The 24,038-nt window shown below is 37.5% G+C and overlaps 3 protein-coding genes and 1 pseudogene across 9 annotated transcripts; all 4 read left to right on the forward strand.

Annotated features, from left to right (window-relative positions):
• Positions 1–1,115: 1,115 nt before the first annotated feature.
• LOC114152000 (zinc finger protein OZF-like) lies at positions 1,116–5,749 on the forward strand. Its single transcript, XM_028029600.1, has 3 exons — positions 1,116–1,537; positions 1,632–1,834; positions 2,561–5,749. Exons 2-3 carry the CDS (start codon positions 1,717–1,719, stop codon positions 3,820–3,822), a joined length of 1,380 nt encoding a protein of 459 aa, XP_027885401.1. The 5' UTR covers positions 1,116–1,537; positions 1,632–1,716; the 3' UTR covers positions 3,823–5,749.
• A 759-nt stretch (positions 5,750–6,508) lies between these two features.
• LOC114151991 (gastrula zinc finger protein XlCGF57.1-like) lies at positions 6,509–23,867 on the forward strand. Of its 7 annotated transcripts, none has more exons than XM_028029587.1 (4): positions 6,523–6,844; positions 6,910–7,076; positions 9,412–9,579; positions 10,682–12,876. In XM_028029587.1, exons 3-4 carry the CDS (start codon positions 9,462–9,464, stop codon positions 12,175–12,177), a joined length of 1,614 nt encoding a protein of 537 aa, XP_027885388.1. In that variant the 5' UTR covers positions 6,523–6,844; positions 6,910–7,076; positions 9,412–9,461; the 3' UTR covers positions 12,178–12,876. The 7 variants fall into 7 exon arrangements, with proteins under 7 accessions (XP_027885389.1, XP_027885388.1, XP_027885387.1 ...); XM_028029586.1 differs by having other exon boundaries at positions 6,919–7,076; XM_028029588.1 differs by lacking the exon at positions 10,682–12,876 and adding an exon at positions 21,478–23,867 and having other exon boundaries at positions 6,509–7,076.
• LOC114152002 (gastrula zinc finger protein XlCGF8.2DB-like) lies at positions 12,974–14,345 on the forward strand (annotated as a pseudogene).
• LOC114151994 (gastrula zinc finger protein XlCGF57.1-like) lies at positions 14,616–18,776 on the forward strand. Its single transcript, XM_028029595.1, has 2 exons — positions 14,616–15,288; positions 16,033–18,776. The coding sequence occupies exons 1-2, from the start codon at positions 15,186–15,188 to the stop codon at positions 17,529–17,531; spliced, it is 1,602 nt and encodes a 533-aa protein (XP_027885396.1). The 5' UTR covers positions 14,616–15,185; the 3' UTR covers positions 17,532–18,776.
• Positions 23,868–24,038: the final 171 nt, after the last annotated feature.

Consider the following 24,038-nt stretch of genomic DNA (forward strand, 5'->3'; position numbering starts at 1 on the left):
AAAAATATATATTTTAGTACACTTTCTAAAATTATATATTTTCTAAAATATACTTTAAATTCTAATTAATATAACATAGTATAGTTTTTTTTCAATCGTAAAGTGTGTTGCAATTGATCCTTCTGTATAATGGTAGCTTAATATGTTTGCACTACTGTAGTGTGTAGTGAAGCATGTAATGTACAAAGTGGCAAAGAAGAATAATAAAAGACATTGATAAGTAACTAAACAGTGTACTGGCAATGAAAATAAACCAAAGGTTTAATTGGAGCATACTGTGATCACAGTGCTAATATATAAAATATATAATGCTTATATATCTAGAAGACATTCTTAATATATTTAAAATGTAATTTGATCACAAAAATGATACACTTAAGATATACTAATCTCACTTGTTTTTATTACATTAAAAGCCTTATACTTAAAATGTACAAAGTATACCTTTGGTTGTTCCAGAAAAGCTCTTGATAGTACAATTATTAGTACACTTCAAATTGTGATTTTCTACAATTTAATTACAATTCAAAGACATTATGCACAAAATTAGTTGTTCCAAAATAAAAAGCTCCAAGTTAAATATTCCTAAACAAACTTGAAGTACACTGATGATTAATCTGGATTCAGGTATGGTACAATTTTATATACTAAGTAGATTTATTTTTCACAAAGGTATTGCAGGGGAATGCAAATCCCCCAGGGGCCTCCACAGGATTTTAAATTTGCATCAGTAAAAACAAAATCAAAAATCTGTAAATACATAACAAAAATGTTGAAAAACATATTTTGGTAGACAAATGACTCACTACATTATCTAACTCTACTTGTACATTATTTTTTAATTTAGCTCAATGGTCTCATGCATGACTTAATAATCGTTTACGTTTTCTAATAGTTATTTACACATCAACCTATTTTACATAGAGTTTAAAAAACACTTTTTAAAGGCGAAAAAGAGGATATATAGGCATTCTCTAAAATTCAATTCATGTAATATTGTGAACTTGAACAATTACTTGATCCCCATACTGTTTTAATATGAAACCTGAAAGCTGGGAATGTTTGTTTTTTTTGCGTCAGAACTTTTCTCACCATTCATTGGTTAGTGAGCAGGAAGTGAGCTAACGAAGCAATGTTAGCTCGACGGGATAAATCCCGACAGAAATATGACTTAAAGTTTGCGTTAAATATGTAATTGATGTCTCAGACTCTGTCCTGGAACGTTTTAGGCAAACTATTACGTTTACCTACTTATTGAGAACAGCTGGGATTATTCGTTTGCAGTTCATAATGTAATTAACAATCATTTACAGACGGGACTATTAGCATCCGTGGAGCTAACGCAGCTAACAGCTACGAGTTAGTGTTTCCGAGGTTAAAGCTTTTAAAAGATCATGGTTTAGAGCTACAAGACGAATCCGCACGGGTTTGTGAGACTATGTGGAGAAGACCACGTCCTCTGTGGACACCTCCTTTGACCATGTTGTCCAGCTGAGGACCGAGAGACTAGGGACAAAGTGGACCCAGAAGTGTTGACCAAGCTCAGACTCTCTGCTTTGCAGCATCGCTTCAGCTCTGGTACAGTTTAAATTTTCTGTTTCACCAAATCAGGTGTTTATTTGTATCTGACTCAAGTTTCAGAAACCTGGATGTACTACAACATGTGAAAGTTGTAAACAAGGATTGTGAAAAGGGGGAATCAAAGGGGGAGCCAGGATGTCCGAGACGATGAAGGTCGAAGCTGATGAACCTGGAGGGTTCAGCTTGGATCCTCCCATACCTGCAGCATCCGCATCAGAACACAAGGAGGAAACACAAGACAGCAAAGATCTCAGTAAGTGGCTCACATTGTTTTATCTGGATTGGAACAAGTTAAGCTTAAGAGTCTGGCTCCATCTTCAGGATTTCTTGCAACTTAATTCTTTATCTGGAACACTGAGATCAAGTAACCCAATGCTTTTAGGTGTCTCAAAATGCGGACTTAGAAGTAGATGTGATTCTACTTTTGCAACGCAGAATCACATAATGTCCCAGTCTGTTTTATCTCTTCTCATCAGGTCTGCTCAGAATTTGGAAAATGTTAAGATGCTACTAAAGACTCAGTTTAACTGCATGGTATTCAAGTCAAATAAAGCATGACAGTGTGGTTTGAGTTATGAGAATTTATGTTACTTAACATCTCTGAGCTACTCAGTAGTTTAAAAGCACTTGATTATTTCCCCAGACCATTCAAAATGGTCTGGGGAAGGGGAAGTCTCATCTTAAAACATTTCTATCCAAATAAGATAACCTTATAAAATAAACATAACCTGTAACGTCTCCCAACAGGGAAATGCATATTTACCAGCAGAAAGGGGATAGGTAAATGGTAAAACACAAAAACCAAAAAGAAGAAAGAAGAAAATGTGCATTGGCATTTATCAGTGTTGCTTTTGTTTTGTTTCTTAGTTTTCAAAAAGCATGCCTTTATTTATTGGTTTATGTTTTCATTTAGATTTTTTAATCATTCAAATAGTTTCCAAACAGTCATGAATGTACTTTTGTTGTTCACTCTTCCCAGTCTATCAGATATTGGTGATTAAAGAAGAGGTTCCTCATGACTGGAGCTCCTGTTTGGACCAGCATGGCCCAGAGCCCCCCCACATAAAGAAGGAAGAGGAGGAACAGTGGATCAGTCAGGAGGAAGAACAGTTTGCTGTGAAGGATGAAGAAGAAGAGAAACCTAAGTTATCACAGCCTAAGCAAATTAAAACTGAAGATAACAGGCAGATAGTAGCTCCAACCAGCAGCTCAGCTGGACAGATAAAAACAGAACCTGATGGAGAGGTCAGAGGAGGACCAGAACCAGATAATAACTTAGAACCTTTATGTTCTTCTCAAGAAAGTCACACAATAGTTTACAACATAGGTGAGACATCTAATCCACTTTCCAAACTCACATCTAAGATAGAAGCACATACTGAAGAGAGGCCATTTGGTTGCAAAATTTGTGGAAAATGGTTCAAATGTCAAACTTCTACTGAAATACACATGTTGACACACAATGGGAAGAGAGAACATAGCTGTGACCTTTGTGGTAAAGTATTTAAAAAGAAGAGTTCTCTTCAGACACACATGAGAGTCCACACTGGTGAGAGACCATTTGCCTGTGCTGATTGTGGTAGAAGGTTTCATAGAAAGGCGATTCTTAAAAGTCACTTGGAGGTCCATTCAGGGGAAAAGTCTTTTTCCTGTGATGTTTGTGGTTCAGGGTTTAAAAGAAAAGAAACCCTTAAAAAGCACATGTGGATCCACTCTGCAGAGAAACCATTTGTTTGTAGTGTTTGCAGTAAAGGATTTTCACGACAAAATCATCTCAAAAGTCACATGTGTGTTCACACAGGGGAGAAACCGTTTATTTGCAGTGTTTGTAGTACAGGATTTGCATTACAGCAGAGTCTAAAGACTCACATGCTTGTTCACACAGGTGAGAAACCCTTTATTTGCAGTCTTTGTAGCAAAGCATTTTCCCTACAGAGTCATCTAAAAAGTCACATGCGCGTTCACACAGGAGAGAAACCGTTTGTTTGTAGTGTTTGCAATAAAGGATTTTCACTGCAAGAGAATCTGAAGAGACACATGCGTGTTCACACTGGGGAGAAACCATTCATTTGTAGTTTTTGTTGCAAAGGATTCTCACAACAAAACCATCTAGAAAGTCACATGCGTGTTCACACAGGGGATAAACCATTTATTTGTAGTGTTTGCAGTCAAGGATTTTCACGACAAGCTTATCTGAAAAATCACATGGATGTTCACACTCCACAAGTTGAGGTAAGTTGACCTGTTACAGATAAAATACAGTTAAATACCTTATCTGACCACTATGCACTTTTCAATGTTTTGTATATTGTTGACTGAGATTTTGATGTAGCTAAATTCTTGCCTGAGGTCCACACTGGGAGGAGGCAGCATAACCAGAGGAACAGAGTTTGGCTGTTTCCTTGGACGTTTACTGGCTTTCTGCTACAACATAGGTAGACTTAAGGGGGTTTATGAACCACAAGCTTCCACAGAGTGGGATTTTTGTCCTTTGTTTAGTTATAAGGATTTAATGAAGTGCTTGTAAACAAACTTATGTAAGCTGTTGGCCGGAAAGTTAAAGGGTGGCTATTATGTATTTCTCAGGCACATTGTGCCATTTTATAGCACAATAAATTAACTGTTACCTTAAGTTATTATAAAAATGTTGTATATGTCAAAAAATATGAACTCTCCTACCCACATACATCTCACTGTAGTAGAAACATATATTTATGTTTTTCATTATTGGCAGGGTTGCCCAACTCTAGTCCTTGATAGCTATCATCCTGCAACTTTTAGATGTCTCCCTTCTCCAATACTCCAGAATCAAATTGTTCATCAGCATCTTTCAGCTTTGCAAAGGCCTGGTTACGAGCCATTCATTGGATTCAGGTGTGTAGAAGCAGGGACACATCTAAAAGTTAAAGGATAGGAAATCTCAGGTTCTGACTTTGGACACCCCTGATTTGTGGTGATTAGGAGTGTTTACCATGGAGTATCTGACTAAAGATGAACCTCAGAAATTTGATGACAACTATATTTCTGGCATTTTTGTTAAAGTGGATTTAGGAGAAAATATTCCTTAATGATCGGTTTGAGTAATCCAGATAGAAATGTATGTTTATTTAATGAATTTTCATGTATGGTCTTGTGTAACACTTCAAAGTCTATGATCAGAGCATGTGACATTTTTAAAGCTTGTGACAAAAAAGAAAATATGAAGTCAATTCGAGAAATACTATCTATTTAGCTTTTATCCCCCTGCTTATCCGTGCAGGGTTCTGGGGAACTGATGCCTACTTACCTCAATCATTGGGTGAGAAGCAAGGTATACAGGTCATCAGTCCATTACAGGGTAACAGAAATACACACAGGACAAACAACCACGCACACACACCTATGGACAATTTAGAGAGACCAGTTGACCCAGCAGTCATGTTTTTGGCTGTGGGATGAAGCCGGAGTACCTGGAGAGAACCCAAGCATCTACAGGGAATACATGCAAACTCCATCTAGGAAGAGTTTTCATGTATTCTATAGATAACAGATTTGAGCCAGTTTGATGCAAGGCAACAGTGCAACTAATATCAACATAAGTTTCTTTCAAAAGGTATAGATTTTTAACTCTTAGTGTTTGTTTGATGTAAATAAACCACATAAAATCACATGTGATTATAAAAGAGGTAAAAAGAGGTATGTCATTCATTTTAATATGCAAGTTGCGCCAAATTCACAAAACCAGAAGTTGGTGGCAACATTTTAATCTTACCTTCATATGTTTACATTTGAGTCCGTTTTTATTTTCAGATTCTGGTTCTATAAAGTTCACTGCATGTTTCTAAATTTTATTGTACCGTATTTTCCGGACTATAGAGCGCACCTCACTATAAGCTGCACCCATAAAGTTGTTTTTTTATGAAACAGGAAACTTGCATATATAAGCCACACCGGGCTATATGCCGCGTGGTTCAAAGCGTGGGAAAAAAGTAGCGGCTTATAGTCCGAAAAATACGGTAATTGTTTTTTTTAACTTTTGCATTGGATATTTTTTTGTTTTCTGGGGAAATATTTTTGCCAAAATTGGTTAGGTTAAAATAATAGATCACTTAGGTGAAGTTGGGCTGAAGAAAGTGATGCCAAAGATGTTAGCACACTGAACAAAATAAAAAAGATTTTTTGGAGGGGATATTTATGTTTTCATTATGTAAAGCAGTTTGAAGTCCTTTGTTGCTGAAATGTGTTACAAATAAACTTGAATAAAATTTCTTTTTTTCAGTTCTAACAACCAGAATTTGCAATCTGACTACTGATTTCTGCTTCACAGTGTGGTACTCAGTTTACTCTTAATCACTATTGTACGATTATGTATAAACATAATTATGCATAGCGTCACATTTTGTTGAATTAAGTGCTGTTGTTTTTAAGTATGACATTTTCTGAAGATATAATACATCTGCTTCTGAAAATGATCAAATGTAAAATGCCCAGATGTAAAATAGGAGAGCAGTATATTTTTTTTTCAATGAGCCAATTTTGGTTTATCTCTTTTCTGTAGCTTTACATTCACATGCACAAAGCCAACAGTTGTACTGGGTATTATGTTGCAACACATGCTTAGTAAGAAAAATGACCCATGTACCTTCAGCGTTTTAAAATGTTTCCTGATCAGACTTCATTTCCATTAGGGATGACCAGAGCTTTGAAAATTTAATACGTTGGTAAAGTTCACAAATTCCACTTTTGTTTGCTGTTGTTTTAAGAAGTTATCTGCCTTTTTCACTTGTTACTTGTATTCCATGAACAACACTTCTTCGTGTTGGGACTAAATTTCCAATCAGCTCTTAATGAAAAAAAACAAAAACTTTTCTATTTATGTTACCTAATACATAAAGTGCTCTACAAAACTCTTAATGATATTTAACAATGAGTCAAAACTGTCTAAAGGCTCTAGTTTATTAGATTATATATTTTTAATTTCGTACCACAACTAATTTAAATATATCTGCCTGCTGATGACTCATACTACCCCAGCAGACCTCGCAGTCTCACCGCTTTACTCAACGCCCTTCGAGACAGAACTGTCCATAGCCACTCACAATATGGCGGCGACGTCGTCAACGTATAACCCGGACCATCTTGGTTTGCGTTTATTCTTTGTAATTACGATGACAATGTTAGCTTGACTGGCTATATCCCGACCGACGAAAGACGCTTGTTTGTGTGAAATACGTGTGATAAAAATGTCCTTGCTAAACCTCCCAGACTCTGATCGACCATCTCGGTAAGGATTTCGCTTTTTCGTGTTTGCTGTGAACCTCTGTGATTATTTCTAGCCGACATTTGCAGTTCATTCAGATAAGCAATAAGAGAAGGAAGCGGTGGTCACCATGGAGCTAAAGCAGCAGAGAGATAAGACTTGATCATCGTTTTTGGACACTTCCTCTGATCTTGTTGTCCCGCTGAAGACAGAAACTGGAGGCAGTTTCAGAATGGACCCAGAAATACTGACCAAGGTATCAGACTCTCTGCTCTGATTTCTATATTTTTTACTCAGGTTAGCAGCACTTTACTACGGAGCCCCTAAGGGGACATGGAGAGGGGAAAAAAAAGGAAAGAAATCCCGACTTATTATCTCGAGATCCCGACTTATTATCTCGAGATCCCGACTTATTATCCCGACTTATTATCTCGAGATCCCGACTTATTATCCCGACTTATTATCTCGAGATCCCGACTTATTATCTCGAGATCCCGACTTATTATCCCGACTTATTATCTCGAGATCCCGACATCAGTACATAACGACCTAATCACAGTGATGGAGGACACCCACCCATGATTTTTATTTCGAGCTTGGGCTTGAGTATAAACACATTAAATCAGTGCTTGACAGCAGACATGGATTTAGTATTAGTGAGAGACATCTGAAGAGAGTTTTCAGAGCGCGGGGACTCATTCGGCGCAAGTCCTTTTCCGACTTGGCAGTTTTGGTAGAATTCATTAATAACCAGCTACAGTCCTCTGGACAGCTTCACGGTTACCGATGGATGTACGCTAAATTGCATGTGCATAATATCCTCCTCTGGGACATCTCTGGACCGCAGAAAATGATATAAGTCGTCCTCCATAATCAATGTAGACACACTCCCCCACGTTTACCGCATAAAAACATGCCTTTCCCCCCCAAAAAAGTAACTCGCGATTTTTCAGAAATGTCGCGGGATCTCGAGATAATAAGTCGGGATAATAAGTCGGGATCTCGAGATAATAAGTCGGGATAATAAGTCGGGATCTCGAGATAATAAGTCGGGATCTCGGGATCTCGAGATAATAAGTCGGGATCTCGAGATAATAAGTCGGGATTTCTTTCCTTTTTTTCTCTCTCCATGTCCCCTTAGGGGCTCCGTACTTTACGGAGCCCCTAAGCCCCTTTTACTTTAACCCCGCGACATCCACCATGACGCAGAAAGATTAGTGTTTTTTCAAATTGCTGGGTTACGTCACCACAGGTTATTTTTTTGTTGTTGTTTTTTTTTGGAACGTCCCTCTGAGGAGGTCGTGGCGCTCCGGGGTCAGTTGAGTTTGATGGGCAGGTCCTCTCTGAACTTGCGGAGGAACTTGCTGTGGTTGTGGTCCACGGACCAGAGAGGGGGTTAGGGTTAGGGTTAGGGTACGGAGCCCCTAAGGGGACATGGAGAGAGAAAAAAAGGAAAGAAATCCCGACTTATTATCTCGAGATCCCGACTTATTATCTCGAGATCCCGAGATCCCGACTTATTATCTCGAGATCCCGACTTATTATCCCGACTTATTATCTCGAGATCCCGACTTATTATCCCGACTTATTATCTCGAGATCCCGCGACATTTCTGAAAAATCGCGAGTTACTTTTTTGGGGGGGAAAGGCATGTTTTTATGCGGTAAACGTGGGGGAGTGTGTCTACATTGATTATGGAGGACGACTTATATCATTTTCTGCGGTCCAGAGATGTCCCAGAGGAGGATATCATGCACATGCAATTTAGCGTACATCCATCGGTAACCGTGAAGCTGTCCAGAGGACTGTAGCTGGTTATTAATGAATTCTACCAAAACTGCCAAGTCGGAAAAGGACTTGCGCCGAATGAGTCCCCGCGCTCTGAAAACTCTCTTCAGATGTCTCTCACTAATACTAAATCCATGTCTGCTGTCAAGCACTGATTTAATGTGTTTATACTCAAGCCCAAGCTCGAAATAAAAATCATGGGTGGGTGTCCTCCATCACTGTGATTAGGTCGTTATGTACTGATGTCGGGATCTCGAGATAATAAGTCGGGATAATAAGTCGGGATCTCGAGATAATAAGTCGGGATCTCGAGATAATAAGTCGGGATCTCGGGATCTCGAGATAATAAGTCGGGATCTCGGGATAATAAGTCGGGATTTCTTTCCCTTTTTTTCCCCTCTCCATGTCCCCTTAGGGGCTCCGTAGCACTTTGGAGTAGCTATGTACTTTCTCTGAAATTTTATGTTATTATTACTATTATTATTTTTCAATCATGGTCATGAATACCATGTTCATTAAGGATGGTCCATCATGACCATCCTTCTCCAGGATGGTCATGATGAAAGCCTGTGACTAAAGAGACACTGAAAAGAGAGTCTTTAGTCAGAGTCTTTTTCAAATGCGCTGCGATACAGGTCGCTGCACCACAGCCATTTCCTACCTACAGCCATCACCATCTACAATAACTCTAAAGAAATTTGATTTAATATTAATTACAACAACATTTAATTTCCCTTTGGGGTTTGTAAAGTAAAGTAAGCTGAATTTAATTTGAAAATGCGTCTGATTCTACTTTCCGGCAGCAAAAGAATTGAAGATCCATCTTGTATGGAGAATCTCAAGTGGAACGAGGATGTCTCAGATGATGAAGGTTGAAGCTGATGAACCTGGAGGGGTCAGCTTGGAGTCTCCCATACCTGCAGCATCCACATCAGAACACGAGGAGGAAGCACAAGACAACAAAGATCTCAGTAAATGACTCAAAAACAGTCACTACAGGCTTCTTAGTGTAAAATAAAATAAAATCTAGAGACAGAGGGGGAGGACTATAGCCTCTCTGTGCATAGTCCTCTTCTGCACCACACAGAAACCCCTAAATTTTTCCACCTTCTTGCAAACAGCACAGACATAAATACACCAATGCCTCATTGGGCACATTGGCCCGTTGCTGTGATGCTTTACTTTGTCTGCTGTATTGGATATGGCCAATCTGCCAGTAAGCTAATAAAAGTAAATAGACTGAGCCTCATAAAGCGACGTTCTACAAAGTGTTTAAAGTTTATGCCTGTCACCGACCCATTCAGACAAGCACACACTAATGTATTTAGAAATCAAACAAGCATCAGGGACAACGTTGATAACTTTTGATGTGATTAAAAATACATTTTGAGTCTAACTGTTTTCCAGACATTCTGAATAAAGGAGACAATGTTTACACTTGATGCAACTGATTCTGATAAATCGTTTTTATATTGACATTGATGAAAATATGTACATGACTCTGCAATTCAAGGAACATTTGGGATTTTAAGATATATGGGTAAAAAACATAATTTTCTTAAATTTATATTTAGTATTTTGTGGAGGCATTCAAATGTAATAAATCAATAATTGTCACACATTAGCTAAAATTTTTCTTCATTTTTTCAAGAAAAACATACCTGTTGTATCCATCAGATTAATAAAGTCATATGATATTTACCCTAAAATTTCATATTTTCCCTAAAATGGCATTTCAACACTTGTACTAAGTCAGCATTAATAAGCATTCCACTAACTGAAGTAAATGGTGATTGTTTCGCACAAAAATTATTTCTAAATATCTGGTTGAATCGGTTCTTTGATGTTCATTGAAAACTTGGTTCAATAATAGCACCAGATTTATTAATTTAGCCTTTTTTCCAATTAGAAAAATGACAATTGAGCTTTAAAATGTAATGTGCATATTTAATAATACATTATAATAATATTGGATGATTGCCAATAATTTTAAGCTTTTGGCTGACTAGATTATGAATCTAGAAAGTGTCTTTGTTAAGCAACTTTTCTGAATAATGTCCACGTTTGTTTCAGTGTTGCCACTCCATCAGATGTTGGTGATTAAAGAGGTTCCTCATGACTGGACCCCCAGTTTGGGCCAGCAGGACCCTGTCAACCCCTACATAAAGGAGGAAGAGGAGGAGTTGTGGATCAGTCAGGAGGAAGAGCAACTTACTGTGAAGATTGAAGATGAAGAGAAACCTCAATTATCAGTGATCTATCACAACAAAACTGAAGACAACATGGAGGCGGCAGCTTTAACCATTTGGTCAGTTGAACAGATGGAAACAGAATCTAATGGAGAAGACTGTGGAGGACCAGAACCAGACTGGAACCAAGATCCAGTTGAAAATAAGATAAAAGTTAAATTAGGTACAAGAGGTAAAAGAGCTAAGAGTTCCAAACATACAGCTCAGACTGGAGTCCATGTAAGAGAGGAGCTATTCGGTTGCAGTGTTTGTGGCAAAGGTTTCAAACATAAGACTTCTGTTAAAATCCATATGATGATTCACACTGGAAAGAGAACACATTACTGTGGTCTTTGTGGGAAAGGATTTATTGGAAAGTGCCGTCTTCAGACACATATGCGACTCCACACTGGAGAGAAACCATTTGTATGTGATTATTGTGGTAAAGCGTTTCATGCAAAGAACTTTCTTAAGACTCATGCGATAATCCATTCAGAAGAAAAACCTTTTTCTTGTGAGGTTTGCGGTAGAAGATTTCATAGAAAGGATAGTATTAAACAGCACATGAGGATCCACACGGCAGAAAAACCATTTGTTTGTAGTGTTTGCAACAGAAGATTTGCACAAGATGTTGTTCTAAAGAGACACATGCATGTTCACACAGGTCATAAACAGTTTACCTGTAGTGTTTGCAGTAAAGGTTTTTCCCAACAAAATGTTCTCCAGAGCCACCTGCGCATTCACACAGGAGAGAAACCATTTATTTGTAGCATATGCAGTAAAGGATTTTCCTTGCAAAATGTACTAAAGAGACACATGCGTATTCACACTGGTGAAAAACCATTTATTTGTAGCGTCTGTAGTAAAGGATTTTCACGACAAGAGAATCTGAGGAATCACACGCGTGTTCACACTGGAGACAGACCGTTTGTTTGCACTGTTTGTTCTAAAAGATTTTCACGACAAGGATATTTGAAAAAACACATGGAGGTTCACACTTCACCATTTAGCTGTAGCGAGTGTAGTGAACGCTTTGTGAAGGAAATCCAGTTGGAGCGACACATGAGACTTCACACGGAGGAAAGGCCATTTAGTTGTGACGTTTGTAAAAACAGATTTTTTAGGATGTGTCATCTTAAAAACCACTTGAGAGTCCATTCAGGAGAAAAACCATATGTTTGCAGTGTTTGTTGTAAAGCATTTTCACAACAGATTATTCTAACAAGGCACATGTATGTCCACACAAGAGAGAAACCATTTGTTTGCAGTGTTTGCAATAAATCGTTTTCACGACGTGGAGATCTGAAGAGCCACATGCATGTTCATGAAGAGTGCAACTAATTGTGTTTTGGAAAAACACATTTTTCACATTTTCCACTTTCTGTTGGCACACATTCCGTCTTTAACCAGAACTTTTTTTCTTCAGTGAGTACAGACTCTTTAAACAAAGTTTGATGTCGTCAACCATTCATCACATCCAGGATAATTATAAAAAGGTTAACTGTAGTGAGTTTTTTTTTATAACTTAGCAAACTTAGATTGGGTTCTATCACATCAACAGGCAGCTCTGTAGAATTCCCTGGGTTAACCGCATCATGGGTTATGTCACCTAATTATTGTAGAGCCTGTGCACACCTGTAAGAAAACATTTAGCTGTAGTTATGGTTTTATTTCTGAAAAAGATGCATTGAAACCAGAGTTTTTAGTTCCAATGTCTGTGGTAGATTTGAGTAGAAAAGCCGTCCTGTTACTCAAATGTTCATGCACACATGAGAAATACCTTTGCTTTGTGATTCTGGTGTATATTACAATCCATCATTTAAACAACTGTCTCCCAATCATGGCTATGGACCACACTCAGCTTAAGGTTTTAGATATTGTCTTGCCTTAACTAACTGGTTTGAATTTAAATGACATTTGAAGTCGCGTACATAGTCTACTGTTTTGAAATATGCTAAAAACCTATTAAATACATATTTCTAAATTTGTGTTTGGACTAAATTTTATTGTATTTAATTAAAGTTCGAATTGTGAAGTTCATTGAAAGTTCTGTGTTTCTTTGCTATGCAAAAAAGTAAATGTAATTCTTTTTGTAATGGTTGATGTGATAGAATAAATGTAAATTTTTATCAGTAATTAAACCTGAATTGCACAAAAATCCATGAGGGACAGCGGAGTTCCAGAGTGAAATTTCGTGAGAGGTGTACGGAGCCTGGTGCTGGAAGACAGTGAAATGAATGAAATTGTGAAATATTCAATCAGAAGGCTTTTGATTATGCAGTGAGAGAGCTTGGCTCCGATCGTTGCTGTAAAAGATTTGAAGAAACAACTTCTCTTCAGACTCACATGACACTTCACCCAGGAGAAAGACTATTTGCCTGTGATAATTGTGGAAGGTTTCATGCAAAAAAATTATTTAACGAGAACCTGGATGTCCACTCTGACGAAAAACCTTTTTCCTGTGATGTTTGTGAAACTAGATTTAAAAGAAAGCATAATTTAAAAAGCCACATGTGGATCAACACTGCAGACAGACCCTTTGTCTGTAGTGTTTGCAGTAAAGGATTTTCTCAACAAATGCGATTAAAGAGTCACATGCGTGTTCACACCGGAGAGAAACCTTTCATTTGCAGCATTTGCAGTAAAGGATTTGCTTTACAGGAGAATCTAAAAAGACACCTGCATGTTCACCAAGGAGGGAAGAAGTTCATTTGTAGAGTTTGTGGTAAAGGCTTTTCACTACAGCAGACTCTAAAGAGACACATGAATGTTCACACAGAAGAGACACTGCTCATTTGTAGTTATTGTAGTAAAGGTTTTCATCAACATTACTGAAGAAACACCTGCTTGTTCATACAGAAGAGAAACAGTTTATTTGTAATACTTGCAATAAAGGATTTTCCTTCCAAGAGAATTTAAAGAAACATCTACGTGTTCACACGGGACAGAAACGGTTCATTTGTAGTGTTTGCAGCAAAGGATTTTCAATCAAATATAATCTAGACAGACATGTGCTTGTCCAAACAAGAGAGAAACTGTTTATTTGTAGAGTTTGTAGTAAAGGATTTTCAGAACATCATCATCTTAAAAGGCACATGAAAGTTCACAATGGACCATTTAGCTGTAGTGACTGTAATAAATGTTTTACAAATGACATCCAGCAACAGCGACATGAGAAACTCCACACAGTGGAGCGGCCGTTTGGTTGTGAAGTCTGTGAAAGCAGATTTATCCAAAAGTGTCATCTTGAAAAACACATGAAAGTCCATACTGGAGAGAAACAATTTATTTGTAGTGTTTGCAATAAAGCGTTTTCACTGAAAGATCAACTGAAGAGACACATGCGTGTTCACACGAGAGGAACTATTTGTAGTTGAACAATTTGTCACTACTTCTCAAAGATTATAGTCATTCTATTCTGCTTTTATGTTCAAACTTCTGTTTTCATTTCTGATGTTTCACCAACTGTCTCCACACTTCAGTAACTGTGGATTTCACCCTGATGTCTTTTCATTATCATCTAATTTCCACAGTAAATTAAAGACTTGCATGTACTAAGTACACTTCTGCAGTAGTGTTGAATTTTCTTGTGTGATATGAATATAAGAAATACATTTTGTCTGGTAAAGTAGCATACAAATTACCTGCTTTTAATATCCGTTAAAGGAGTTTTGTTGCATTTAAACTTTATTATTTTGAAAAGCTAATGGTGGGTAACTGACGTGCTACTTCCTGTCGGAGCTTTCCGTCTTGTTCATTGGTCATTCTAGAGGTAACAACCGGATGTAGCAATATTAGCTTAACTGGCTAAGAGAAAAAACGTCTTGGAGTTTGTGTAAAACCAGGATTTAATAATAAATTTATTACCAGTTTTTGGGAATATATTACCTCTGGATATTTGATTCGGATGGTTGTGATCATTTCTAGACGAAATGTGCGTCACAGAATGTAATTAGCCTTTATTAGCAACATGATTAGACTTTCACCTGAAGAAGAGAATCAGTGTTTTCGAGGTTGAAGCATGTAATAGTTCACAGCGCAGTTATTTAAGACAAGTCTACATGCTGAGTTTGTGAGACTGTGCGGGGAGGACCACATCGTCTGTGGACACCACCTCTAACGCTGTTGTCCAGCTGAGGATCGAGAGACTGGGGACACCCAGGACTACTAATCAAGATATCAGACTCTGCTCTGGAGGATCGCTTCAGCTCTGCGACAGGCTGGTTTATGTTTGACTCCAGTTTCAGACAGCGGAAATACAGAAGATACGGCTTATATGACTGAACATGTGAAGGTCGAAGACAAGGATTGCGAAAAGGAGAATCCCAGGTGGAGCGAGGATTTGTGAGATGATGAAGGTTGAAGCAGATGGACCTGGGTCCAGTTTAGAGACCCCCAGACCTGCAGCATCCACATCAGACCTGGAGGAAACACAGGACGGCAAAAATCTCAGTAAGTGGCACATTGGTTTGTGTAGAATTAGGCACCCTGGAGGGAGATTATTGTAGCAACAGCTTCTGCCCATTGGTCTGTCTCTTTAAACTATTCAGTTTATTAATTAAATTACTTTCTGACTAACCCTACATTAAGCTTGCTCTGGTTTTCATCAAGGATTGTGGAATAATTTCTAATTAAGCCTCATGAATGTTTGTGACACATTGGATTTTATTCTTTTCTTTATTTTTTCAATTAGAAGCAATATTCTTTCCTGCATATTTGTATTGTCTCTGACCTAGAAATTAATACTTAAATGACACTACACTTTTTCAGCTGCATACTTTCCTTCAATTTCTATGAATATATCCACATACATGTCCAGGCATGGATACACCACTTTGATAATGCCAGCTTCATTTCCACAGAAGCCCATTCTCCGTTCTGTGCTGTAATTGGGTGAACGGCTTTGTGCTAAATTCACTTTTCGGCCAGTCCAGACCATTAGTAAAAGAGTGGATGTTTACAAGCATATTCTTTGTTCTAAAGTTGAGATATTTTAGTTTTACTACAGAGCATGAAGGTAGATTGAAACAGTTTCTAGTGTAATCTTTTCTGGGTTTTATTGGTGTAAAAAGGTAAAAAAAAAAAAAAAGCTGCTTTTATACTGCATTGATATCATTCAATGATTAATAATTATTCACTAAGGATATGTAGAGCTCTGGATCTTTCGCCTCAATTTTTATACGCCAATTTTTGCAGACTATCACCAGTTGGTGATTAAAGAAGAGGCCCTCCCATACTGGAGCTCCAGTTTAGACCAGCAGGACCCAGAACACCCCCACATAAAGGAGGAAGATGAGGAACTGAGGATTAGTCAGGAGGAAGAGCAGCCTACTGTGAAGAGTGAGGATGAAGAGAAACCTCCGTTATCAAAGTCTAAGGAAATCAAAACTGAAGACAACAGAGACACCGGAGCTTCAACCAGCGGCTCAACTGAACAGATAGAAATAGAACTAGATGGAGAGGACTGCACAGAACCAAAACCACACAGAAACCTGCATCCAGCCTGTTCTCAAAAGAACAAGACAACGATTCACAATAAAGGTAAAAGATCTAAACTGCATTCAAAATTCACAGGACTGATTGGAGTTCATGCTGGAGAGAAGCCATTTGGGTGCAATGTCTGTGGTGAAAGATTCAAAAAGAAGTCTCATGTTAAAGTGCACATTATGACACACACAGGAAATGAAGAACATGGCTGCGGTCTTTGTGGAAAAGTATTTAAAAAAAAGAGTTACCTTCAGATACATATGAGACTTCACACTGGTGAGAGACCATTTGCCTGTGATGATTGTGGTAGAACATTTCATAGAAAGACCATTCTTAAGAACCACCTGGCAGTCCATTCAGGAGAAAAACCATTTTCCTGTGATGTCTGTGGTACAAGATTTAAAAGAGAGAAATCTCTCAAAAACCACATGTGGTTGATTCACACTGCAAAGAAGCCATTTTCATGTACTGTTTGCAGTAAACGATTTTCACAAGAAGAACATCTGAAGAGTCACATGGGTGTTCACACAGGAGAGAAACAGTTTGTGTGTGGCTTTTGTAGTAAGGGATTTTCACTGAAATCAAATCTTAAGACACACATGCGTGTTCACACCGGAGAGAAACCTTTCACCTGCAATATTTGTAGTAAGGAGTTTTCTAGACAAGATCATCTAAAGAGTCACATTCGTGTTCATACCGGAGAAAAAGAATTTATTTGTGGGGTTTGTAATAAAGAGTTTGCACTAAAACAGAATCTAAAGACACACATGCGTGTTCACTCAGGTGAGAAACCGTTCACTTGCAGCATTTGTAGTAAAGGATTTTCTCAACAAAATCGTCTCAAAAGTCACATGAGTGTTCACACAGGAGAGAAACCTTTTGTCTGTAGCGTTTGTAATAAAGAATTTTCACAGCAGCGCAATCTAAAAATTCATATGCATATACATACAGGGGAGCAGCCATTTCTTTGCAGCATTTGTGGTAAAGGATTTTCACTGCAAAGGAATCTTAAAATTCACATTCGCGTTCACACTGGGGAGAAACCCTTTGTTTGTAGTTTTTGTAGTAAAGGCTTTTCACGGCAAGATTATTTAAAAAGTCATATGCGTGTTCATACGGGAGAGAAACCATTTGTTTGTGGTGTTTGTAATAAAGGATTTACGCAACAGCAAAATCTGAAAAGACACATGGAGGCTCACACTCCATGATTCAGGTGTAATGAATGTTTAGGTGGGGTAAATAAAGATAAATCTACATGTGCAACTCCTTTCAGGGGAGCAATAATTTTATTGTAATATGTGTAAACTCAGATGAAATCAATAAACGTATCTTGAATTTCACACGATATGTAATCTCTACTATGGTACATTTCACAAACTAGAAATTTAAAAAGATCTATCTATCTATCTATCTATCTATCTATCTATCTATCTATCTATCTATCTATCTATCTATCTATCTATCCATCTATCTGGAGACGTTTCAGTTAAAGTGAAACAGGAGCCTTAGGTTCTGATAAATGGTGTATTTAACTACAACAATCTTCCAATCAATGAAATGCTTAACCACAAATAAAAAGAACTTTTGGTTCTGATCTTTGTAAATAACACTTTAAGCAAAATGCCCATACCTTTTTAAGGACTCAGAACTTTTATTAAGTCCATCACTTTTTAACAATCATTTCCCAGTCCATGAACCACACTGACCAGCAGGTTTGAAATATTCAAACCTGGGGTTAAATTAAAATGACCATGAAGTCATCAGCAAACTTCTTCAAAAGTTTGTCATAAATGGTGGGATTGAGGGAAGGGCACTGAGCAGTTTCTAAAGTTTATTCAATCCTAAGTGTAAATATTAAGAGGATTCTTTTTTATTTATTTTTTCTACCTACTCCTGGAATCACTGAGCTCCTAACAACAGAATCACAAGGTGGCAACAATACGTCAACTGTCAGTAATTACAGTTCCTCACTGATGTACATATAAACTTCTATTTTCCGATACGGGGTGTAGTTTAGATGCACATGTAAATGTAAAGGCGCTAGAATCACGCGAGCTCTGAAACAAATAGTTTCACTTTGTCCTGAACATCATGTCTTTCTGACTCCTGCAAAGTAAATGTTTGTTAGCAGACACTGATGTCATCATCTTGGCAGAACTTGATCACTACAGCTTGTCCTTCCCATTTTCTTGTTTATAGAAAAAACATGTTTTCATTTTACCTTGTACAAAATTATGTGCTTTACTGAAAAGATTTATTTAAAGAAAAACTGTTACGCCTGGGTATAAATAATATTTAAAATGTGTGTACATTCAGCATTGTATTCTTTTTATAATAAATGTAATTTAATTTCATGTTTTTTCAGTAAATGCCCTGAAGTTAGTCTTTTTAATCAGGGCCATGAAAACAAAGTGAAATTACATTAAAAATTTTATAAATAAGAATCTATTTTACTACTTTCCCATTTGTGCGCTTTGTTCTGAAAGGTTGAAAGAGGAAGTGGATATAGAAGTAGCTACTGTTGCATTAGACATTAGAGATCTCTCAGATTCTCCATTTCACGATTGTTTGTTCTTTCTATCGGTAGTTTGCTACACAGAATGTCATTAATTTTTATAAACAACATGAATAGACTTTTCGCTAAACTAGAGACTGAATTAATGTTTTCGATATTGAAGTTTTTAAAAGTTCAGGCTGTAGTGCTTTATGAGTCAACCCTGAGTTTATGACACTGTGGGAAGCCTACCTCTTGATGTTCCTTCAAAAATACCTTGTTTTAGATCAATTAATTTTTATCACAGTACACTTTAATATGTATTTTTCAGATTTATTTAAAGTGAAATAATGGAGTCTCAGTTCCACATAACATACACAAAAAAATTAAGTATAAATTATTTAGGACTGCCTCTCAGATTATTTTTTAAATATCTACACAATGGTATAATTAAAAAGAGTGAAGTAAAATTCGCTAGTTGTGTGAACGTAGCCTTTTACAAGCTTTACACACAGAATATGTTTATTTTGTGTAACGTTACCATACAGGGTTAATGAATGTCACCAACCTAAGAACCAGGAATTTTCTTAGTGTTACTTTCTGTGTCAAATATTATACCACGAAAATGCAGAATGTTCATGTAAATAGAAGAACATCATTTTGTTAATTAATTCTCATCCCATTGAACACCTCAGTAAGGGCTTTTTATTGAACATGAGAAGAGATTGTTTTTCTTTTCTTTTGAATCCATTGTTATACTTTTGTTTTGAAAGTCTCCATCCCAAGCAGCGTGGGCATAACCACTGCGCATGCGCGCCCCGTGGAGACTCCTGCGGTCTGCAGGCAGTCGCTTTTGAACGAATCGTTTTGTCCTTTAAGATCATCAGATTACGGGCCGTACGTGCTGCTCCCAGATGAGTGGGTTTGGCTCAGAGCTCCAGCAGGATGCAGGTAACATCTCCCAGCATCCACCGTGTGCCTCAGATGTGGGTCAGCCTTTAATAGTTGCAGCTTAGCTCTTTGTGGCTGTCCATATGCGTGCGGCGATTTTAGATGTATCGTCCTGAGTATGCTCTTCTCTGTATCACGCTCACTGGATGGACGTATTTATTTTTCATTTCAGATAAAAGATGCGGTCTTGCTGGGCATCATGTCACTGCATAGGCAGCTCAGCTAGCTGAGTTCCAATAGAAAACATTTTAAAGTTGGCGTTAAACAAGTATGTTTTACATCAGTGTCTAGATTATGTTGTTATTTCGAGGATTTCGCTTCTACATTTTTGTAGTTAGCCTTCATTAGCATAGTGAATGGGCTGTTAGCCTCCGTGAAGCTAAAGAAGCTAACAGAAGTGAGTTAATCAGTTTTTAAGAGGTTGATGTTCATCATGGAGCAGAGAGACTGGAGACATTTCAGAGTAAAGCCAGAACTACTGACTTAAGGCATCATCAGACTCTGCTCAGCATCGCTTCAGCCCTGCAGTGGTTCACCTTTTCTGTTGATATCCTTTGTTAAATCAGATGCTGCATCAGCTTGATGATTCATGGCTGAAACCTTGATCTACTAGGACATGTGAAGGTTGTAAACAAGGATCGCGAAGTCTAAGACGAGTGAGGATGTCTGAAATGATGAAGGTTGAAGCAGATGAACCTGGAGTGTTCAGCTCGGAGCCCCTCATACCTGCAGCATCCGCATCAGAACTGGAGCAGAAACAAGATAACAAAGATCTCAGTAAGTGACAGTTGTTGCCGAGTTGGAGGAAATTGGCAAGTTTTAGAATCACTGCAGGGCTGTGAAGAGTTTGACATGCAAACATGCAAAAAAAAATGTCAACAATAATGTATATCTTTTTTTCTTTTGGGAGAACCTATTATTTACTCTTTCATTAATACCCTCCAGCCTTTAAAAGATTGTGACTGTCCCTTTGACCTGCATGTTGAACTCATAAAAGGCACACCTGTGCATAAAAAGGAGGCAGTTGAGTGGAAGGAGATGCCAAATCAAGTGGAAAATACTTTTTCTTCAGATAAGGCCCTTTATTATTTTTAGTTTGTTCCCTCTTAATGCCGTTTACTACTCCTATACAGTAATTAAGTCAGTAATTAAGATTAATTGGAAACAGTAGAACTGTATCCCAGTTTTGAATGATTGAATAAGACAGTCAAGATCGAGCCTGATATCGTCTTATCTGATATGTTTACACAAAGTAACCTGATTTATATTTTTGTAGTTCCTCACGGTTATGAGGATAACATAAATTTTAATGAATTAACAATAGGTTTGCCGCTATCTGAATATTCCCCAGAAAACAGCAGACATACCAAATTATTGGGCCATGAATGTTTTGCTAATGGGGAATGGAAGGGTTCTAAATATTGTTTAGTAGCATTGTCTCATTTTTTGTCTTTTTTGAGGTGGTTCAGACATATCTCTGGTAGTGAGCAGTGGGCCATAATCTTTCCTAGAGAACCAAAATGGCTAGAATCAGCTCTTTGTGACACCTTCAAAATATGATACAAACACCAACTGTTGTATCATCTGAACAATTTGTATGATTTTTCCCAAGTAAAAATAGCTTATGGCTATTAACAATTTATGTAAAGAAATAGATTCAAAAATGGTTAACAAGCATTTAAAATCCATTTATGTTTTGATGTTTCCAGTCCATCAGATGTTTGTGATTAAAGTGGTTCCCCATGACTGGAGCCTGAGTTTGAACCAGCAGGATCCAGATGACTCTCGCATAAAGGAGGAGGAAGAGGAACTGTGGATCAGTCACGAGGAAGAGCAGCTTACTGTCAAGATTGAAGATGAAGAGAAACCCGAACTTTATGAGATCAAAGCAGATGACATAAGAGAGACAGAATCTCCAACCAGCAGCTCAGATGAAAAGACGGAAACGGAACCTCATGAAGAGGACAGCGGAGGATTAGAACTGGAGAGGAACCAAGATCCAGCATGTTCTTCCCTGCAAACTAAGACAACTTCTCACAAAAGCGTTACGACATCTAAGTCGACTGTGAATGGAGTTCAAACTGAAGAGAAGCCATTTTGCTGCCATGTTTGTGGAAAAACTTTCAAGCGCAACGCTCATGTTAAATTACACATGATGACTCACACTGCAGAGAGAGAACATACCTGTGATCTTTGCGGTAAAGGATTTAAAGAAAAGAGTTTCGTTCAGACACACATGAGAATACATACTGGAGAGAAACCATTTTCCTGTAATGTTTGTGGTAAAGGGTTTCATGCAAAAACATATCTGAAAACTCACATGAAGGTCCATTCCGCAGAAAAACCTTTTTCATGTGATATTTGTGGTACAAGATTTAAAAGAAAGGAAAATATAAAAAAGCACATGAGGATCCACACTGCAGAGAGACCGTTTGTTTGTAGGGTTTGCAATAAAGACTTTTCACTGCAAAACACATTGAACAGACACATGCGTGTTCACACAGGAGAGAAGCAGTTTATTTGTAATGTTTGTAGTAAAGGATTTTCATTAAAACATAACCTGAAAAGCCACATGGAAGTTCACACGGCACCGTTTAGCTGCAGTGATTGCAGTAAACGTTTTGTAAAAGAAATCCAGTTAGAGCGACATGTGAGAGTCCACTCAGAGGAGAGGCCGTATGGTTGTAACGTCTGTAAAAGTAGATTTTATCAAAGGTGTCAACTTGAAAATCACATGAGAGTGCATTCAGGAGAGAAGCCGTTTGTGTGCACGGTTTGCAGTAAAGGATTTTCACAGCTTGGAGATATGAGGAGGCACATGGGTCTTCATAAAGACTGACTTAACATCATAGTCGTCAGCTAATCTGTCAGTATTTTTCTGAATAATTTATGTCTCCACATTATCACATTAAATTAAAATAATTGAAAAAAATAAAACTTAATCATTTGTAATTTGCTTTATTTTCTAACTGATCAGTTTTAGTTAAAAGGACAAAATGCTACAGTAAAGTTAATCCTGATGATTTTTAACTAGTAACTTCAAAATCACCAAAGCTAAAAATCCTAATAAACCCAGTTGTGTTTTTACCAAGACTGTTGCTAAAAAGATAAGTAGGTTGTTCAGAATGTCAAATATAATGAGATTGAAGCATTAGATTTGGTCCTGAGTGTAACTCTTTCTACCTTAAATTTGATTTTCTTTACAACTGAACATCATCTCCAATTGGGCTGTATAATCAATTGCAATTACATATATGTGCAATATTCTTATCCAAATTACTTTTGGAGTGCAATAATTGTTGACCAATATATTGCCAGTGCCATGAATGCACATTTTGCATGCCAAGTATTCTATGTACACACAGCAGCTCTTGATGCTCAATTTCATTTTTTTTCCCCCACTGAATTCCAATATTTTCTTTATGGTTTTTACCACAAATTAAATGCAAGCCCAATCAGACTTTTATGTTAAAGATTTATGACTTCATCTAGATTTCACTATTGCACAGAAATAGTGCATGGCAGTGCACTATTTGCTGTTTGTTGGCACCGAAGTAACATGTCTGAAACAAAGTGTCAGCACTGCTTTTGTCAGTCATTGCTTATGTAGCGTCTGGCTTCTTCTGATGCAGAATTATAATGCATGTCACCAATGTAAAAGTCAAATAAAATGTGACATGACCATGTGAAAGTGGCGCAAATCAGACTTCTTGGGGGGCTGAAAAGATTGGAATTGAACCATTCAGCATGCTGTGAATAAGTCAGATCTGGGTCACATATTGGCAAAACAAAAAATCAGATTTGGGTCGCATTTGTCTGCTGTGTGAACATAGACTTAAGATATTCAGCCTGTCGGACTCTGTCCAACATTCAGAGTTTGCACCTCACACAGATGAGTGTCCATGTGTTGCGGGGAGATAAAGACGGACAGTTAAAGGAATTGTAGTGTTTGTATTCTTTTTTTTAATGACAACAATAATTACATTGAGCAAACATTTATTTGAGTCGGTATAAATGACCAGGTTTATTTTACTTCTCACATCTGTTTTGATGCTGTTTTTGCATATGACAGAAAATCCCTAAAGCAATCTCCAATACATTCTGTGTGCTGTTTATTTATAAAAACATTTACAAAATAAAATGTACTTATTGCATTTATTTATTCAAGCATTGAGATGATGTATGTTTCACTTACTTATTAATTAGTCCTCCTCAGCCAGGTGGGTATTGGGTATCTCATGATCCCTTTTGTGTGGTTTCTTTAAACTAC

This window comes from Xiphophorus couchianus, chromosome 10 (genome assembly GCF_001444195.1).
Source record: "Xiphophorus couchianus chromosome 10, X_couchianus-1.0, whole genome shotgun sequence".
Lineage (NCBI taxonomy): Eukaryota > Metazoa > Chordata > Actinopteri > Cyprinodontiformes > Poeciliidae > Xiphophorus > Xiphophorus couchianus.